The sequence below is a fragment of the Peromyscus californicus genome, unplaced genomic scaffold, assembly GCF_007827085.1.
Source record: "Peromyscus californicus insignis strain IS unplaced genomic scaffold, ASM782708v3 Scaffold_7__1_contigs__length_154581171, whole genome shotgun sequence".
In the NCBI taxonomy this organism is placed as follows: domain Eukaryota; kingdom Metazoa; phylum Chordata; class Mammalia; order Rodentia; family Cricetidae; genus Peromyscus; species Peromyscus californicus.
Window position 1 is genome coordinate 81,302,715 of NW_026294595.1, and position 22,005 is coordinate 81,324,719.

General features: G+C 38.5%; 1 protein-coding gene across 2 annotated transcripts in view; it reads left to right on the top strand.

Annotated features, from left to right (window-relative positions):
• Dcdc1 (doublecortin domain containing 1) overlaps window positions 1-22,005 on the top strand; it is a 402,669-nt gene that overhangs the window by 157,014 nt on the left and 223,650 nt on the right. For both annotated transcript variants that reach the window (XM_052722390.1, XM_052722391.1), the window contains exon 8: window positions 16,242-16,334. In XM_052722390.1, coding sequence (XP_052578350.1) covers window positions 16,242-16,334 — 93 coding nt within the window. The remainder of the gene's footprint in view (window positions 1-16,241; window positions 16,335-22,005) is intronic.

Consider the following 22,005-nt stretch of genomic DNA (forward strand, 5'->3'; position numbering starts at 1 on the left):
TTCTTTAAAATACTATTGAGTCATCTTAATGGATAAACATGCTTTACAAGACAGTTGGCAATGTGGGCCTGACTGTCCTATTGTTACCTGATATCACTCCTTTTCTGTCATAAGGTAGTTTAGTTATAAGTACTTATTATCTCCACTGGTAAGTCTTGCAATTGGTTATGCCATCTGTGTAGTGAACAGCTCAGATGCAGTAAGGAAAGGCGTAGCTCAGAGGGCTGAAACATACAGGAATCAGATATGCAGATTTATTCATCTCTTAAAATTACTTATCTGCATCTAGAAACAAGCAAACTTTCTCTTGAGCTTTGTATTTCTGTTTTCTCAAAACTCTGGACTGTTTGGTAGCATGCTGGACCACTTTGGCCTGGCCGTGTTTCTGAAGCTGAGTAGCTGCCTCCTGTAGGCAAAATGTAACCTCTTTACGGAAACAGTTGCTCCATAGTAACCTGTCTACTCATACACGCACGCACGGCTCCTGGCACACATCCGTCTTCTGTGACTAGTCAAGATTCCAGGCATGTTTCAAGGGATAAAATTTATCTCACATTTAAAAAAAAAAAAGACAGGAAAATGCCTCTTAAATTTTGTGTTAATTACATGTTTGAATGTCTTCAATGAAGAAAATTAGTTACTAAAATAAGTGTTGTTGTTGTTGTTGTTGTTTTTCGAGACAGGATTTCTCTGTGTAATAACCTTAGCTGTCCTGGATCACATTCTGCAGACCAGGCTGGCTTCAAACTCACAAAGATCCACCTGCCTCTGTCTCCTGGGTGCTGGGATTAAAGGTGTGCACCACCACTGCCTGGTTAAGTTTAAAATTTTTAAATAAAAAGATTATAGTGCTAAGACTCAAACCCAGAATCTCCATTTTTAGCTATTTGAATTTGGCTGATTGGTACATTAGGAGAACATAGCTCACTTCTGCTGGGACGCAGTCTGCACAGGGCTTGTGAAGCCTATTGGGCAAATCTAACTGGTCCCTGTTCAATGCAATCAGAAACTTAAAGACAGTTTCACAAATAAACCCTTGCAATTGTTTTGATGCAACATTACCTTTCAACTTCAGTTAAGTAAATGGTATTTTCTCCAAGGAATGTTGCTCTTCTCATCAACAGAATTAAATTACAAACACTACTTTCAATTATTATAGTTGAATTTTGTTTAAAAAAACTATAGAATTTTTTTTCTCTTTATGTAAGTTCCTATTTTTGATCCTCAATTTGATTTCTTCTCTGCAAACTCTACATGTTTCTGTGTGGACACAGTCAGCCAACTGCTCCAACAGGGAGCCAGCAAGACGTCTTTGGGATGATATAAAATAGTAGGCCTGCTTTGGAGTCCAGTAGACAAAGGTTCTCAATGTCAGCTGGTCTAGTCTTATTTTTCTCACCTATGAATGGCAATGATGATTCCTTTTGGAGATATCGTGAAGAATGAGTAATACACTGTGTAAGATGCTTTGTTAATGAGGTGGCTAAAGACCTCCTTGTCAGCCCATACTTGGTAACATCCAACTCAGAGAATCATTTCCTGCTGTGGCCCTGGTTTAGGGTAATTCTCCTTGTTGTGCTCCTCATACTGCTGCTACTTGTTGAGTGCCTATCTTCCTCTGAGGAGTGGAAACTCTTTGAGGGCTTGTTGGTCACTGTTTCCTAGGGGTTAAACATAGTCAGTATTCAATCAACATTTTCAAAGGACATCAGTGATGCTCAGTGCCATGCACATGACTCAGAACACCATGAGAACTGAAGAAGATTTGTTTTCACTCTCCAGAGTTGACAACTGTGGAGCTGTGGATCAAGCTATGCTTTGCTTGTTACAGTGCTTTCTTAGGAATGAGTGAGAAAATGTCAAGTATTTAGTTCAGCACATAGGAAGTCCCCAAGTTCTTCCTCCGATGATGGGTGATGGTAGTGATGAATCTGGAGATTGAACATCCACATAACCAAACTATCTGGACTCTAGATAAAACAGGGAGATAAAAAGTTAAGTCGGTTCCTTATGCACGTATGATGGGTGATGTGACAATATGTCAAGCTCTCTAATTCCCAGAGTGGCAAGCTTTTGGCCCTAGCTATGAGGGACGATCTAGATGAGGTTAACTGAGGTGGAGGACCCACTCTGAATGTGGGAAACCACTCAAGGACTGAGGTTCCAGAGTGCATAAAAAGAAAGGCATAAAAAAAGTATCACTCCTTTGGCTTCCTCAAGCTTTGCCACATCTTCTTTTCCATGGTGGACTATGTCCTAGAACTGTGAGCTAATAGAAACTTGTCCTTCTGGAAGTTGATTTTGGCCTGCATTTTGTCACAATGCTGTGGAAAATGGTCAGACATCCAAAGTTAAACCTCCTGCAACAACAAGATGGCTTTGGAAGAGAAAGGCACTGTTCCCCTTTGTTTTAGGTGTATTGGTGTCCATCAGTTTTCTTTTGCACAGGATTTTGGGTGTTCTAAAATAATAGAGGTTTACTTAGCTCATAATTATGGAATCTGGGAAGTCCAAGAGCAGCACCAATATGTAACAAATAACCAAGAGAAGGCCTGGTTGCTGCATCAAAACATAGCACCTGTTGATACAGATAGCAAAAGTCATCAGGGAAATTCACTTCTGTAGAAGAAGATAAGCATTCCAGCCATAGTATTCTAGGATTTCAGTGCAGCTTTGTTAGGCTTATGTAGCATTCATACAGCATTTTCTATGTTCCAGGCACTGGGAAAACAGAGAGGAATAGACTGGAATTTTGCATCAGAGAAGCTCCCAGGCTCAGTGCAATCACTCTAAGTGCTGTCCTAACTACTTGGCAAAGTTAATTCAGAAGCACAGTGATGGCTTCATTAAACACGCATCTGTATGTTCAGGGCTGGGAACACGTCAGAGCTGGTTTCTTGAATGACATAATTCCCTCCCTTCTCTCTCCCCACTCTCCTCTCTTCCCTCTCTCCTTCCATGTTATTCAAGGGAAGGGAGCATTACAGGAAGAGTTGTAGTTTGAACAGCAGCAAGGATGTGCATGGGTTTGTGTTTGTGCATGTTTGCCTGCACAGATGAGAGTGCTATGGGACAACAGGAATCCACTTCTTATGCTCGTAGCCCCCCCAGCCCACAGTGTTGTTTGCATGTCCCGGTAACCACTGTAGGAAATTTCAGTCCACAGTGTTGTTTGCAGCCATGTCCCGGTAACCACTGTAGGAAATTTCAGCCCACAGTGTTGTTTGCAGCCATGTCCCGGTAACCACTGTAGGAAATTCCAGAAGCAGGGCAGAAGACTCTGAGCAGGGGGAAGGTGTTCTGGTGACTGGTTATATAACATGACAGCTACCATGGTGTAGGGCTAATAAGAGATGTCCAAGGATATGGGAGACATAGCAGGTAAGGAAGCAGAAGTTAGACGATAATGCCATGACAAAGAACTCGAGTGGGCTGTATCCCAGTCTTGAGTGGAAAGTGGCATGGTCAGAGTTTTGTCTTACATAGGAAAAAAGGATAAAACTAAATGATTGGTAAGTTTTCTCCTGTTCAGGGTTTAAATGTTTGACCCAATATGAGAGCTGTGTCCCCATGTGGCTATAACAAGTTGGTGCACTGGATGGGATTCAAATTTTCTGGCTTTCAGTTAAAGCCCATGGATGGATTCTTCTTGATGGATAAAAGTGTATATTTATAATTAGCCTTTTAGACTCAGTTCAGATGACCCCAACTTTGTTGACAATATTCAAAGCATCATAACTGAGGCCAGGTGATAGACAGATGTCTGCTACCTTCTCTCCATTGGTGCAGTGGTTTGAATTAGATGCCCCCATTACTCTTGGGCATTTGAATAATTGGCCCCAAGTTGATGGCTGTTTGAGGAGAATTAGGAGGTGTGGCCTTGCTAGAGGAAGTATGTCACTGGTTGTGGGGTCTGAGGTTTCCAAAGATTCATAGCATATAGAGTTAGCTCTCCCTGTTTCCTGTTTGTGGATAGAGATGTGAGCTCTCATCTGCTGTGCAAGCACCATCCCTGCTTGCTGTCATGCTCTCTGTTATGATGGTGATGGACTCCTATCCCTCTGGAACCACAAGCCCAAAGTAAACTCTTCTTTCTATAACTTGCCTTAGTCACAGTGTTTTCTTACAGCAGCAGAAAAGTAACACAACAGTCTCCATCATGACTTCAGGCATACCACTGAAACAGGACTTGAGTTTCTTTACAGGCTGTTTGATCTTCTGCTTGTTGGCCTTGACACACACACTGAACACAAACATTTTGTCTTCTGGCTTCTTTACAGTCAGTCTAGTGTCCATGGGAAACTTAATGTTGGCACAGTGACCAAGCTTTTGTTTCTTGAGAGTGTTCTTCTAAGAGTTTGTGTTGCTTCCAAAGTCATAGTGTTGTGAACCACCAGGCTTGTGGATCTTCTCTGTGTTTGTGGATAGCTTTTCATATTTCCTTCTTGACCTGGAAAGCTTTTGATTTCACTTTGGATTTGGGAGGGGGAGGAGCTTCCTTCTTCACTTTTGATCTCATCTTGTGTGGGTTTGTGCTCACAAATGCAAGTGCCCAGTGCAGCCAGAAGAGGATGTTGCATCTCCTGGTGCTGGCGTTGTAGGCTGTTATGAGCTGCCTTACGTGGGTGTGGGAACTGATCTTAGATCCTGTGCAAGAGCAGCAAGTGCTCTTAACTGAACTATGGAGCCATCTCTCCAGCCCTGAGAAGTATTCTGAAGTATGCTAAGTTTGGTCATTCCTGAGTAAAATGGTATGTTCACAGCTGAGTAGTTGCATGCTTTATCATGGCTAAGTCAAGTCCACAGCCATGGTGGCTGAGTGTGTCATGATTGTTATCTGTCAGTCAGGACCAAACACAGTATGAAAAGATCAATAACTTTAATCACTGTAAGGGACTGGAGAGGTGGCTTAGTTAAAGCCCTTCTCATTCAAGGGTGAGAATCAGAGTTCAAAACCTCGAACCTGTAAAAATCTGGGCTGGCATGGCTACCAACCTATAATCACAGCACTTGAGAGGCAGAGACTAGTGGGTTCCTGTGCAAGCCAGCTAGTTACACTAGCCAGGTCTGCAAGCACCAGCAAGGGGCCCCATCTCAGTAAATAGAGAATAACAGAGGAAGACACCCAGGGTCAGTGAGCAATCATTAATGGCTAGGCTCACTATATGAAAGACAAGAAGACACCCAGTGCCAAACGCTGGCCTCTATACACACACAAACCATGCACAGCAAATGCATATGTGCATCACAGTCATGTACCCACATGCATGTGAGCACATGTGCATATGCACCCCTCCCTCCCACAGAATGTGATAACAGAATGGAATACATATATAGGCACAGCAGAAAGAGCGTGAATAAATAGACTAAATAGCTCCCATAAGCAAATGGGCCTAGGCTAAATTGTTGTATACATGGTTGTGGTGATACAGAGGAAATGACACCATGTCTCACAAAAGGCAACCCGAGAAAGGGCGAGAGAGGACTTTATTAGACAAAGAAGGGGGTATTTTTCCCAAAGCACTTTTAGAGGTAACTTGATGTCTCAGCTTAGTTATGTCATGCTCAAGCATGTCCTGGTTTGGGCGGTAGACTGTATGGTGACCTTGCAAACAGCCACAGTATGTGGAGACTCTAAGTGTCCCATCAGAACAGTTATCTTTTGGGGAACATGGCTCTGCCCACCTTCCAGCAGGAGCTGTGATAGAGCAAAAGAGTTGAAGCACGAAATAACAGCATGCATGTGTTCTCCTCTTGTTTCCTGTATTATGAAGTCTAGTTTGTATTGTAAATACAGAGGAAATTTATAGATCACTAGGTATGAGACTAAAAAACATGAACTGGGGGAGTAAACTTTTAAAACATTCCTGGTTATGTTGTTTGTTAGTTTACATAAGTCTACATATGAGAGTGCAGGTGTGATCACATGTGTAAAGGCATGCTCACCTGTGTGCACACACTGGGGGCCGGAGATTGACTTAAAGTGTCTGTCTCTATTGTTTATGTCATATTTTCTGGAAAGACAGTCTCTGGTTTTCACCACTTACATTAAATGGTCTAGCCAGTGAGACCCAGGGATCTGCCTGTTTCTGTCACATCCCACTGTGCCGAGCTGTTCACAGGGGTACTAGATATAAAATTCAGGTTTTCATGTTGCACAACCAGAACTTTACCCACTCTAGTAATGGGCAAATAATAATTGTATGTATTGTGGGGTACAATGTGATATTGATGTATGTATGTATGTGTGTGTGTATATATATATATATATATATATATATGTAACATCATATAGAATGCTTACCTAAAACAGATTGACATATCTATTACTTGCATAATTATCATTGACTACTGGTCAGAATAGTTTCAGCCTACTCTTGGCACTTTTGAAACACACAGTAATGTTATTAACAGTAGTTACTATGGTCTGTGATTTTTCCTCCCGTCTAATGTACTTGTATCCTTTGGCTCTTAAGAATGGACTATTAGGTTAGTTCTAATTGTTTAACAATTTTTTTTGCAGCATTTTAGTCAAATGTATTTTTACTAATACATAAAATACATATTTCTGGAGTACTGTGATATTTTGTTGTGTCTATATATTGTGTAATGTTTAAATTAGGATAAATCTATCTATATCTTCAAACATTTATCAGTTCTTCATATTGAAAACCTATAAACTCCTTCTAGCTTTTCCAATCATTTTATTGCACTGATAAAAGAGTGCACATATATGTGTGCATACGAGGACAACATACATGTTGAAGACAGACAACAGCTGTGGGGGTTGATTCTCTCCTTCCCGCATGAGGAACCCAGGAACTGAACTCAGCTTATCAGCTTTGGTAGTCATCTCACTGGCCTCTTCTAGCTTTTTGGAATATACACTTTTTGGAATAGCACACCACAACACCTTACTCTTCTTTAACTGTAGTTTAGAACCCACTCATCCACTCTCTCTTTCCTTCCTTCTTGTCTTAGTTAGGGTTTCTATTGATGTGAAGAGACACCATGACCATGGCAACTCTTTTTTTTTATTATTATTATTAAGAAATTTTTTCCCCTTCTTTCCTCCTCCCACCCCCAGTGTCCCCTTCCCAATCCACCCCCCACTCCCACCCATAAGAAGGCAAGGCCTCCCATGGGGAGGCACATTCAGTAGAGGCAAGTCCAAGCCCTTCCCCCTGCCTCAAGGCTGCACGAGGTGTCCCATCATAGGTAGTGGGCTCCACAAAGCCCGCTCATGCACCAAAGAGAGATTCTGATCCTACAGCCATGGGGCCTCCCAAGCAGATCAAGCTACACAACTGTCTTGCCATGCAGAGGGCCTAGTCCAGTCCCATGTAGGCTCCACAGCAATTGATCCAACTTTCATTTGAAGATACAACTATTCAAAATCAGCAACCTGTCAAAGAATAAGGCAATAAATTCTTTCTGTTAACATAAAATCCATATATTTTATATACACTTACATGTCTATGTACATACAAAGGAAAGTTCTTAGTTACTAAATATAAAACTACTAGTATCCCTAAGTACTTATTAATATCTGTATTTATTTTATTAGAACACATTAATAAGTCCAAAAGATTTTAATAAGTTTCAGTGACAATTCTGACAGTCAGTAAATTTCCATCTAGTTTCTTTTTTGAATAATAAAAATAAATTCTCCTAGACACACAATTCTAAAAATGCATTTATTTTCTAACTAATTTCATAAAAGTCAGTTTGTGCTAATAGAATTATATTTTAAAATTTTGGCTTTTATAATTTTATGCTTCAATATGAAGGAAAAGTTGCAAATATGTCTGTAACTATCTAGCTCCTTCCTCCCCCACTGTATTTATTCTGTTTTCTGATGGAGCCAGGACTTAATTAAGAGTTGTGGGTGCTGGAGTCAGACATGCCTGGATCTGAATCACAGCTCTTCAATTTGCTTTGCCTTTGCTTCTGAGCAAGTTGCTTGACCTCTGCAAATATCATTTGCACAACCGGCTGAGTGACACAGTGTATCTTGAATGTCAGAGCAGTGTGACAGCAGGACCCAGCCCTCACGTCCAACTCATCTTTGTTCTCCTCTAGTTTACTTTTCAGAAGCAGTAAATATAGGTAAATGTGATTTTTAAGTAAGAATCTAAAAACCTTTCATTGTTGTATATTGGTTGACACATTCTTTTATTTTTAAAAGAAAATTTGCTGGGTGGTGGTGGCGCACGCCTTTAATCCCAGCACTTGGGAGGCAGAGCCAGGCGGATCTCTGTGAGTTCGAGGCTAGCCTGGTCTCCAAAGCGAGTTCCAGGAAAGGCGCAAAGCTACACAGAGAAACCCTGTCTTGAAAAACCAAAAAAAAAAAAAAGAAAAAAGAAAATTTAGTAAGCCACGAACAATTTTAAAACCAAATGTGATGATATTTCTTATCTTTTTATAAATTTTAGGTTTTTCTTTGAACTGTAGTTTATCATCTTAAAAATTATGGTTTGGTTTTTGCAATGCTATGGCTCAAACCCACAGCTTTACCCAGGCTAGGCAAACATTCTGGCACTGAACAACATCCCCAGATCATTAAATTTCCTTTCTAAAGAGGAGATGAATTTAGTAAGGAGGAAGTGATGTGGAGTAATTGTGAGCAAACAGAAGATAATAAAGTAGGCAATGACTTAGACACATCGGCAGATAATAAGAAATGAAGCAGTAAGCACAGGGCGTCTGCACTGTAAAGAAGGGTGAGTAGAGACTGTTGAAAGCTTGTGATAGAGATAAGCTAAGGTGAATAAGGCAGCAGAGGACAAGAGGACCCCTAAACTCACTGTTCTTGGTTGCTGTTACTAATATTTGGACATAAAACTTCACTATGTACTGATGTATATTTAAGGTCTTGTTTACCTTTCTATACCTAGTTTTTTCACTTGATATACTGTCTCTATCTTCTATTGTTAAATGAAATTCATTAAATGTATTACTGGGTAATACATAGCATTATTTTAAATAGATGATGATAATCTAGTCTAGGAGCTTAATTCTGAACACTGACATATTACCAGTCATTGAGAATATTTTTCATCCACGTAGTTAATTTGGTGGTTGGTGTGCATATCTGTAGTTAGTTCCTGCAGAAAAGTTCCCAGAGATTGGGTTACTGGATCCAGGGTTCTAGTCCTTTCTAGGACTTGATATCCATTGCCAGATTTCCCTTTGCCAAGCTGTCATACTTGAGTTTCCCCAAAGTCAATGGTCCTTAAACTCACAAATCCTTACCAGTATTTTAGAAAGTTTGATGAGAGAACACATACCATTTCTTTAGCTTGAGTTCTTCCATTAGTATTAATGTTGAACTTGTTTTGTATTTTTCATATTTACATTTTGTGTGTGTGTGTGTGTGTGTGTGTGCGCGCGCGCACGCGCACGCGCGCACGCACGCGCGCGTGCATGTGTGCCTGTTTGTGTTTCTGAGTATACTTGTATGTGGAGTAGGGTGAGCACACTTGTGCATGTAAGTGCAGAGACCAGAGGAGGTTGGGTGATCTCCTCTAACACAGAGTCATGTCTCACTGAACTACCTCTCAGAAGATATGACCTACACATGACTTTCTAGGGACAAGAGTTTCCTGAGTCTGGCTTAGTGACTCATCTGGCCTCATCTTGACTGATTGATGGTACTGGTCACTTAACTTCATGCATTACAACTTACCTATCTCTGACTCCCCCAGTCTCATAAGTAATCAAGAGTTGTTATTGTTAAATAAGAGGGTTACATGGCATTCCTAATCAGGAGAGAATATGTAGACAAAAAGTTAGAACACGGCTACAGAGGTAGGACCAAGCCTGTGTTACATTCCCTACAGAATTTGAGAGGGCTAGAACTTACAGTTGCTTACAAAAATAGAGAAGGTAATTTTAAAAGGCAATTTAAAATTTTCAGTTGCCAAGTCAGCTTAGTGTGAAGTGTCGTGGAGAATTGTCTTTTGTATGATTGTATATAAACTGTAACAAAACATTACTGATTTAAGATAATTATGTATCCACTGATTATCAAATATTGTGAAGGTTTGGCTTATAAATTCTCTCTTTAGACAAGCTGTCCTCTAGGAGCTACACAGTAGAAAAGAAAGTTTTTCTTAAAAAAAATATGGAAGTATAAAGAGGGAGGCCAGGCTATGGAAGCCTGGGCTGGAATAATTGTCACCATCACTCCAGATCTCTGAATGGTTTTGCATCATGGGCAGTTTTGAATTGGATTTCTCTCCTTCCCTAAGATGAGAAGTGGTATTTGAAATTTTCTCCACAAGGAGACTTTCTTGAGACTATGCTGTAAGAAGTGGGGCTGTGTTGGGACTCAGAGCCCTCAGCCTGGAACTGAATTACGCTTAGACGGCTGTGAGAGCTTGGTGTTGAGACACTATAGAGTTAAGAATGAGTCCCCCAGTTTCCTCATTATAGTGCTGGGCACTTGACATGTAACCCTCCCTCTTATGTCTGAATTCAGAAATAGGTTAAGTATGGGTTCACACAAGTGTCTGTCCCCACTTAGTCTCTGTGAAGCATCCTCAAGTCACATCCAGCCCTGTCTGCGCTGACTGAATCTCCTATGGTCTCATCCTGGCTTACCCCTCAGTCTCAGCTAGACTTCCTCCTCCCAAAGCTATGTCTAGCCACTTTATCAACTAAAGCTAATTTCATAATACAATTACTAAATGACATTATTATTAATTAATAACAATGCTTCCTATTACCATGTTCTCTTTTTTTCCTGGGAAGCTACTACTTCTTATTGATGGGTTCTCCATCTTGAAACACTCCAATCTTAAGTGTTTTTAGTCTTATAGGTTATATATCCATGATTATCTATTTCATATCAAATATTTTTTGGTGCTTTATTTTTTTTTCATTGTCCTATTAACCCCCCTGTTCTTTGATACTAGCCTGTTTGTGTCTGGGGAAGGTCTGTTACATTCTGTTGCATGGTAGAGATGGATGGCGTTATCTGACAGGATTTTCTAAGTTGCGTGTGTGCATGAGACTGATGATTCAATTAATTTCCTGTGTTCCCTCCTTGCTTACACCTACAGCTTTATCTAATTAAAAGAAAGGAAGGGATGTAGAGATGGCTCAGTGCATTATGGCACCTCCTGACAGCCTAAGTTCAATTCCTGAGACTCACATGGTGGAAGGAGAGGAGGTGACTCCTACAAGTTGTCTTCTGACCTCCATGTGCAAGTCATGCCATGCTCCCACCAACCTCCCACACAAAATAATGAATAAAAATCTTTTGAAAAGAGATTTGACCTAAAAAAGTGTTTGGCCTGATGATATCAGAGACATTTTTATAACATAATATAAGGACCATTTATTAAATAGATATGCCTGTATTTGTTATTTACCCAAATTAACTATAAACCGTGTGCTTCTTCATAGTATCTGAATAAATGGTAGCTATTTAACAAATATCAAGATGAAATAGTTAGAATTCTGACAATATTTATATATTTTGAATTTAGTGCATTTTGAACTATAAAGGACCTTTAATCTTAAGCCAAAGATCATTGGGATTTCCTTATTGAAAGAGTCAATATCACTTCTTAAAAGAGTTTTATTACTCTCTCCAAAATCTGCTACCTACTGAATACACCTTCTCTTTCATGGATAAAAGAAGTTTGTGAATGTGCAAGCATGTGTGCTCATACATAGACACACACACACACACACACACACACACACACACACACACACACACACACACACAACTTTGAAAACTCCATTTGGTTGTCTCAAGAATCAACCTTTCTGTTTACAGCAAGAACAGATAGAATTCCTTTGACATGCTGACCTGTTCATCAGTTTGATTTTGTGCATTTGAACTTTTCAAACCGTTGCCTGAATGTCAGATTTATCTCTGTTGACAAATAGGAAATCTAAAGTATCATCCCAATCCAACTTAAGATGCTACAGACTCATTTGTCTCTCAACTCTTTTGTCAAATATTTTTATGTGTTTACTCTTTATCAATCCCATTGTCCATTTTTAGAAACAGACGATTTAGGCTGACAAAACTGAGAATTTGACTTGGACATCACGTTAGGGAATAGTATCTTCCCCTGCTCTTCCTGCAGCCACCTCCTGTTCCCATACATAAATGGCAGCCAGCAATGGCTAGAAACAAAGGCTCTCCCAGCCCTGAATACAGTGACATTCATTCCGGGAGAAGCAGGGCCAGCTTTTTGAAAGCCGACTTCTTCAGCTCAACAATAACACACAATGAGTTATTGACTTGTTTATATACGGAGTCTTTTCAGTAACTAACTCTGACTCCCACAGTCTGGACAAATGATTGATTTCGTGGTTAGAAAAGGAGAGGGCTCCTGCACTAAACTCTGTAGTGCCAACTATTTTTTCCCCATTTGTTCTATAACTGAATAGGACCTTATTAAAATGCACTTTCCAAAAAAATACCTGCAGCTGTCCTTTATAACCATGTTTTGTATATATAAATAAGTAATTTGTCCCAGTCTTTTGTATATTAACAGACCATTGGGAAGCCTGTCAATATATATGAAGGGTGGTTATCTTATTGTTTATGCAAAACTGTATTGCCTATATTGATCCACATGTAAACTATGGATCAAATAATGTAGCTGTAGATCAATATTTACTGATGAAAACCTTAAATGAATTCAGTATTCTTACAGGGCATGCTGATTTATTAAAAACACTCTACACAAGACATATTGTATACTTCATCCTTGCTCTTTAGTTTCTCTTTTGAAATACAAAAGCCATGTGGAAAGCCACAGTTCAGGACCATGAGAGTTTAGATGCACTAATAGGCTTTTCCCCCTTTGGGTAGAACTTATCTGGAATGTCAGCATGAATTAGGTGGAGAGAGCATACCAGCTTGTTCGAATTACTGTGTTTTTTCTAATGATATTAATAATTTAAATCTAGAATGACAATTTCATAGTTACTTTCTTTTGTAAAATACATTTTATCTATCATGTTAAAATTTTTACAGGAGCTTTATGATTCTCATAAACATACTTCAGAATACTTAAGAGGCATGTAGCAGAAAGGCAGTTAGCCATTAATGATGTGTATGAGACAAGATCACTGCTGTTTAGGTTACATTTGTCTAGGAGGTCTTGAGCTTGCTTTTCATTGGAGGATGTCCATAGGAGAGCTCCATGAGCCTGCAGGCATTTGACGCATCCTTCAAAAATTAAGCGTGCTTTCAATTACAAAGCCCAAGTGTTATATCAAATTCTGTATCACTAAACTGCTACTTTTAGGTCTTTAGAGATGGACTGATATCTGAACCCTTAGTGTCAACCGTTAATGTTTTAAATAAAATATACTTTGAAAAGTCAAAGATAATGGAAACGATTTTATTAGATTCTATTGTCTCAGGTCTGTTTCTGTGGGACTCTTTCCTTTTTTTTATTCTGTTTTCTTTTTCATCACTGGGGATTACACAAGGGACCAAATGCATGATGAGCAAGCCCTCTCCACCAAGATAAATCCCCAGGCCCTTTATAGAAAATGCTCTCAGTCCTTTGGTGACTTCCATGAATTTAGCCTTTTTTGATCGTCTGTGTATCTAACCAGACTTTTTCCTTAAAACATTTCCATTAACTTTTCTCCTCTTTCTCCTTCTGGTCTCGGCCAGTCTCTTGATTGTTCCTTTCTGATTTTCACTAGTTCAGAATGATCCTAACTCTGCCTGGGTACAATGTGCTTTCCTATTAATTTATTACATTCTGAATTTTACAATGAATATGTGAGAAATTTCCCCTGTATTTGAAGGGAGCAATCTATGTTTAGAACAAAATGACACCCCCTTACTCTACTTGACAAGGATTTTTGAGCTATACATAAATTTCAGCATTGTTTATGATTTCCACCTTTTCAAGTTTTTATCTTCTTTACTAGAAAAAAGCCTCGTGAATTTTAACTTAATTAACATATTATTTTACATATTTGAGATAAGGCAGCAAATTGATGGCATCTAGTTACTTTATTTTATTGTTGTTGTCTTAATGAAGAACAGGGACCAGGATGGTCTCATCGAAAGTGGCAGGAGAGAAGAATCTAACTGTGTTTGTCATATCTCAGGGTTTGAGAGAAAGATGTCGTCAGCACTGCATATTGTCTCAGGTGAAATCCCACTCTCTTCATTTGACTCTAATAATTTCCTCTAAATGATTAAATTAAAACATAGTTCTCCTGGAATGGCTTCCCTGCTTCCAGTAAAAACCCCATGTGCTCATTCTCGTGTTTTATCACACACACCCTATCTAACACTCTAACACTATGGTTTTTCTTTTATGATGTTGTTATGTTTTCCCTCTGCATACATAGATTTGTATAGCGTTTATTTGAAGTTGGGAATTGAAATTGAGGTGATTTCTCCCACAACTGTAGTGCTGTCAGAGGGGAAAGTTTTCACCTTTTGAAAAGTTACTTTCCTGCTGTTCCAAATGTCATGGCCCTGGGAATCTCATTAGAATCCTACCTCTCTGTGTGGTACCAAATGCCTCTGTTTTTGTTTTGTTTTACTTCCCTTAAAACAAACTGCTCTGGATATTCTCTCTCTCTCTCTCTCCCCCCTCTCTCTCTCCGTTCCTCTCTCCTTCCCTCCTTCTCTCCCTCCTTCCCTCCCTTCCTTCCTTTATTTCTTTTTCAATGCTTTAAAAAATAAATAAACCTGATTGGCCTGGAACACATGCACATAATCCCATATTTGAGGATGTGGAGGGAAAAGGATTCTGAGTACTAGACCAGCCTGGGAAAAAAGGCACAAATCCTGTCTTCTAAAGTCAAGGGCTGGTGGTATAGCTGAGTAGGTGAGTTCTGCTCTGCATGCATATGACTTTGAGTTCTAGTCCCAGCACTGCAAAAATAACAGAAAATGATGAGTTTGAGGATATTCTCCAGTGTCTGTCTTCTATCTCCTTATCACCTGAGATGAGAACTCTCCTGATAAATGATCAATGAGATGTGAGATCAGACTTAGTGATATTCTCCAGTGTCTGTCTTCTATCTCCTTATCACCTGAGATGAGAACTCTCCTGATAAATGATCAATGAGATGTGAGATCAGACTTAGTCTATACAAAGACTTGATATTTACATCATTATAGTGTTATACTTCTGTGCTATATTATTACAGTAACAAATATTCATTAGAGAGAGTAATTGTAAAAATAGTCTTATATGATGATTAAAAATAACAGTTTAATCGGTGATTCTCAATCTAGGTCAATTTTGGACTTGGAAAACTGCTACTTGCTGGCAAAAATTCAGTCTACCACTACTTCTTATTGAAATATAGCTCATTTGCTTATATCTTGTCTATTTCCTACTATAAGGGACTGTTAACACCCCATTTCCCTTCCTATAAAACTTAACCTGTTGACAAACCCTTTATAGGTCATCAACTATAACAACTCTGTGAGTTTGAGGCCAGCCTGGTCTACAAAGTGAGTTCCAGGCTAGCCAGAGCTACAAAATGAGGCCCTGTCTCAAAAAATATTGTTAAATGCTTGACTTCAGAGGGCTCTTTATCAAACTCTTGTTCTGTTTGGTTCTAATTGTGTTGTTCTGTTGAAAGAATCTTATTGTGTGAGTTAATCTTCCTTTGATGAAAATAGTATTTTATTTCTATAAGATTATTTATAATATGAAATAGGTCACATTCATGATTTTATAAACCAAAGGCTAGAAATAGTAGAAATAGTGTACACATGGAGCTGGTTGGAGGTAACTGTCAAGCTGTATAGAGACACAATCTTCTGTTATAAAATATTGGAAATAATTTTAGCACAGTGCAGTGTATGAATAAACACTTTTGTTGTACTCCTTGACTTCTTATTCCAACATAATGGCAGCCACCTTATTCTCTTACCTACATTGAAATTTTTTGATAGAAGAGCTCAACCTAATTTTAAAAGTTGTAAATGCTTTAAAAAACCTTAACCAATATCTAATTGATTAATTGGTAATGTCTAATGTCTAATTGGCAATGTCAACTCAGGACTTTCCCTCCCCACTAGATTTTCCAAGTTGTATATTTAAAAAAGAAAGTTAAAAATTCAGTATGTTAAGTGTTTTGACTATTAAAAAAATCATTTCTCTACTTAATCTAAATAAGTTTTTTCATGTAAACACATCAACATTAATTAAAAATTAGTTGTTTGAGTAAATGTTGCTGTTGATTGTCAAAGGTTCATGTTGATTCTTTATATCTTTTAGTTGAACTTGATCGTGAATGATGAGAAATCGAAAATCACAGAAAAGGCCATTCTTTCGATGACACCAGAGGAATACCAGAAGTCACAAGAAGATGTAAGGGACTTATTTTGCTAATGATATTGAAATGAAAATGTACAGTGATTTTGAAATTAACAGAAATTTTGACTTGAGTATTACAGTAAATCAACTCTTGTTAATTCTTAAAAGCTGAGACCAGAAAAAAAAAAGCCGTTCAAAACTGGTAATTATTTTACTGGTGTAGGCACCCTGAAAAATAATATATGCCTGAAAGAACAAATTAGTTGTGATTTTGTGAAAAATCATGAATGTTTCTCCAGAAATTTTACAAGTTACTACATACTACATGAAAATGAGGTTTACAACATTCCAGCATCAGGAAGTGTAAAGAATCTTTGAATCTTTGATAACTCTAAATTGTGTTTGTATTAACTAATGTCTAAGGAGAGAATCCTTGCTCTGAATTTTAGAAATGCTAACGAAGTGATCGTCTATCAAGGGAAAGCCGTAGTTTACAAATGTCAAGCTTAAGCGAGCTAATCATCAGATTCTGCCGGCAATATTGTAATGAAGAACTATTAAATCAGGCCTCCTCTCCAAAGCCCACGCTGGGAAGTTGACAGCGTATTCCATAAATGAAATAATAACACAAAATTGGTGCCAGACAAAGGGGGAAAATGATTTTCATGTCGCTTCCTGGAATGCAAAAGCATTTAATCTTTCAGAGGAGTGGGCATGGATTTCCTAGTCTCTGTGTACTACACTGTGAAAAATAAATCTATAACCAACGTAAAGGATAAGATAATGTATACATTAAAAGAATAAACATTCTGCATAAATTTAACCAATTTGAACATTGGTTCTAAGTAATCTATCCAAAGTTTAAGGTTTTAGTATTTTTTAATCTTAATGACTGTATCATCTTTTCTGACTATATATTTCATAGCAGATGACCAATAAGGTGTATCAAATTTTCTGCATGAATTCAACTCTCAGGTGAAAATGTGGTACTATTAGGGACATATCTATCCAGTATTAAAGATGACATTGTGAGCATTGATTAGAATATTTAGTAGGGAATATTTTGTAAAACATAACTGTTACTATTTCCTCCAATGCAATGAGTAACAATTGTATAGAGTTAAGTTATAGTTTTGGCTCCTTCCACTGAATAGTTACAAGTTAAATGATTAGGGTGCTAGTTAAAAATTGAAAAATATTATTCCTTCTACTGGCTGGTTTTGTGTGTCAACTTGACACAAGCTAAAGTCATCAGAGAGGAAGGAGCCTCAGTTGAAAAAATGCCTTATGAGATCCAGCTGTTAGTGACCAATGGGGGAGGGCCCAGCCCCTGCTGGGTGGTGATCCTGGGTTCTATAAGAAAGCAGGCTGAGCAAGCCATGAGGAGCAAACTAGTAAGCAGCTCCCCACCATGGCCTCTGCATCAGCTCCTGCCTCCAGGTTCCAGCCCTGCTTGTGTTCCTGTTCTGACTTCCTACAATGATGACCTATAATCTGGAAGTGTAAGCCAGAGAAATCCTTTCCTCCCCAACTTGCTTTTTTGGTCGTGGATTTCATCGCAGCAATAGAAACCCCAGCTAAGACATTCCTCTACATGTTTTACACATGTTTAACCAGATTTGGAGAGATTTTAATCTAAAATAATGATAGATTGTTTTCTTAAGTATAATTATATTTGCCCTTTGATGTATATTTTTAATCATTGTATGGGTGTGCATGTTTGTAGGTGTGAGTGTAGGGGTGGATGTACATGTCCATAACATGTGTGCGGAAGTTAGCTGAATAACCTTCATGTTGGTCCGCACCTTCCACCTTGTTTGAGACATAGTCTTTACTGTTTGCTGCTGTATACATCAGTTAGCCTGCAAGTTTCTGGGGATTCCCTTTCTTCCACCTCTCGCCTCTCTGGAGGAGTGTTGAGATTACAGATGTACACTATCACACCTGGCTTGATTGTGGATCCAAACTTAGGTTGTCCTGCCTGCATGAGAAGTGCTCTCCCAACAGATCCATCTCTTTGGTCTTCCCTTTGCTGTTTTATGTAAAATTATATAATTTCATGGCAACTGAAAATTTAGTGGTCAAGAAAAATGATTATTTTAGACACATAAAGTATAATGGGAATTTAATAATTATCTTTTCTCAAAAGCATGATAATATTTGTTTATTTGATATTTCTTTTATTAGCTTATCTGTTAACTATAAAAGCAATAGATTTCATTGTGATATTTTCACACATGCATATTCACATTCTTACTAGAAGTTACGTATTTAACACTATATGCGTCAATGTTTTTTCAATACAACTTTAATTAGTTACATATTTAATTTGTCAGGTACAACTCAAAAATGTTTTTTATTGTTGTTTAAAAAATTGAACACATGGATAATTGCTAAATGATTGCTTGGAAAATGATTCCATTGGTTTAGATGTATAGATTCCAGTGTCCAGGTTAGCAAAAGTGAAGTCAAGTTTTAGCTGCAGTTCATACACATATACAGAAGTTACATCCTAATGGAAAAGGGAAGTGAGAAAATCAATTTTTTCTCAGCCCATTTCTCCTTTCTTCATTTTGATGATGCTGGGGCTCGAACCCAGGGCTTTGTGCACACTAGGCAAGAGCTCCACCACTGAGCTGCGTCTCCAGCACCACAGTTTATTTATTTCTACAAATATAAAGTTCTATGTCTATTTTAAAACCACGAGTAAATGTCATAAAAATCTCAAAGTTAGCTCCTGTTGTGCTGCCTGGACTTTTCTTTTAAAATGTGCTTTCGTTCAACATACTTTCCCCACGAAAACTGGAAGTAATAATTATATATATATTACAAAGGCTGCTTTGATACAATGACATGCTAAAGTTTTAAGGTTTTCTTTGCAAATTTGTAATTCATTATTGTCAGTTTAAAAGTGTGTTATTCCAGGTTGTCTGAAAAGTAGATGCCAACATTGGATTAAATATGCATGACAGTAAGATTGGGCAGAAGCACCCCTACCGTTGTGGAAACAAGGAAAGTTTGCCAAAGCTGTTGATGTGTGTTTGAGATATAGTTAGCCATTGCTCCCAGGTGTGTGAGAGACTTAGTATCTCTGGTCATTGGTACCAGCTTGGTAAGAGTGTTCTGAACAAGGCAAGCGATCTTTACTGAGCTATACTCCTATAACTAGAGTTCTGTAAAGAACAGCTATGAAGCAGCCTGAGGATGCAGTTCCTATCAACAACATTGCATCATCCCATCTCCAAACAGGTAGGCTGGGAAGACATTTAAAATGCCTCCATTTTCAATGGTCTCTTCCCATACCAGTATATGGGGTGTCAGATTGTAAAGCCATCACATAGGGCAGCAAAGTAGATCTTCCGACCTGGGGAAACTTGTAGGAAAGTGTGACAATTTGGGGGTCACTGTGGCTCAGTGAGAGGTGCCACACGCGTCAGGATTCCAGCAGTTACACTGTAGCTCAGCTACCAAATCAGAGACACTTAGCTTTCTTCTAGCTCCCCTGATTTTTCTGGTCTTCTTCTTCTTCTTCTTCTTCTTCTTCTTCTTCTTCTTCTTCTTCTTCTTCTTCTTCTTCTTCTTCTTCTTCTTCTTCTTCTTCTTCTTTTTATCAATTCAAGACTGTTCTCCTTTGAACCTATGAAAACAATGTATTTGTGGGCAAAACAATGGTGAGATTTAGGAATATTAAAAAGTACTCATTGAAATCTGTGTTCCTTTTCTGGCTCATTTAAAGTATGTTACTAATGAAAACTTGTCTTTTTATGTATGTGCGTATGCATGTATATATATGCTTGCTGGTGCAGGGAGGCTATTGCATGGTGCACATGTGGATGTCAGACAACTTGCAGGTTTCCAGTATGTAGGTCCTGGTGATCCAATGCTGATCATGAGGCTTGGTAGCAAGTGCTTTTTGCCTGCTGAGCCATCTTGCTAGTGCCCCTCCTTCCTTCTCATACTGTATCTCCAGGTTGGCTTGGAACTCACTACATAGTTCACAGAGGTCTTAAACTCATGTCAATCCTCCTGCCTCAGACCCCCAAGTACTTACAAGTTTGAGCCACCACACCTGTCTAGAAAGTTGGGCTTGCCAGGCTTTCTTTGCTTTAAGACCATTCTGTATATTTCTTTGAAGGCCATATTTCAAGAATAGAAACAGCTGTTCTATGTGATTTCAAATGGCAGTTCTGCGCAAAGTGCTCCGGAGTTCTCAATAATGTGGATGGATTCAAAGCCATACAGAATTCAGCCCAACAGCTAAAGCCACTACAAAAACCAGGAGTTCTTTAGACTTGTTCCTGGCAGCAGACAGGCAATATTTAACAACGTATCGCTCACAAATAGACAACTCCAATATGTGAGATCTATAAAAAAATTATAAAGAGGTTAATATCTTGTGCTGACTACAAGTCATCTTGAGAACTTAATTGAATTCAAGAATTGAATGCAGGCATCATAGAGATATGGTCCAACATCCCTCCACATTATGTAAAAGCCCATGTGCATATTTCTGGCAATGTGCATGCTTGCCTTATTTCAGAAGTTTGGTTTGTTTCCTCAGCAGAATATTTCATTTTTGTCTGGTACCTTCTGTTCATTTGTTACACTCACCAATTCTGTACAAGTGTCACTTCCGTGCTCCATTGCCATGGAGCGTGGGGAGTGGAACGAGTAGGCTTTCTGCTGCACAATGCGATGGTGCGCTTTTTCAGCATATGCATGCGTAAGCCTTCTTTTGTGAATGGGACCGATAGGGTCAGATAATGTTTAAAGGGAAAGGTTTTATGTCTCTCAGGCTTCTATGTTTCCACATGGATGCTCTCACACACACATAGATTGAATTATGAACAGACCCATTAATGCTGGGATCACAAAAGGTCAAGTTTTGTCTTCTTTTACCCCCATTCAGATTGCTTTTGTAGAGAGAAAAAAGGATTTGCAGGGGGAAAAAGATTTATGATAAAGAATTTTTTAAAGAACATTTTTCTCCTTTTAGCAACATCTTTGATTTGGAAATAGATCATATTATGTAAAATAATTCAATAATATTGTATCATCTGCCTGATTTTAGTGTGAGTTAGTTCATGTGTATAGTTGTCTTTAAGGACAACATGTTATCATAATAACTGAGAACAAAGCATAGCACTTTGAAGATAAAAGGCCATATGAATATGTAAAGTAACAAAGTCTGAGCAGAGCTGAATGGAAGTATTATCAAAATGTCATTGGCAGGATTTTTGACTAATTCTCTCCTTTGCTTAAGATGCAATTTAATCTGTGCTCAGATATATAACTTTTGAGTTTTGAATTAGGAAAACAACTAATAATTCGTGTCATTGTGGCTCACACACATTGACAAATAATCCAATGGAGGCAGTAAAAAAGTAATAGAGGAACATTTTGAAAGGACAACGACTTTATTCCCAATGAAAAATTTAAGATTTTAACCAATAGTTCTTTAGAGAGCAAATGACATCAGCAATTGTATGGTTGGTTGATTTCTGATGTCACATGAAATCCCTTATCAGTTAAAGGGTATGGATTGTGACAGTGAAACCAGTCATGCATAACAATGTCCTAAATCAAAGTCTGGGATCTTCTTTCTTTCTCCTTCGGTTTTGTGCTAGTGGCTTGCTCTACCGTGTGGTGAAGTATAGCCAACGGAAGAGAGCAGGGTTTGCCAGAAAGGTACATTACACGATCCAAACATTAAATGCTACATAAA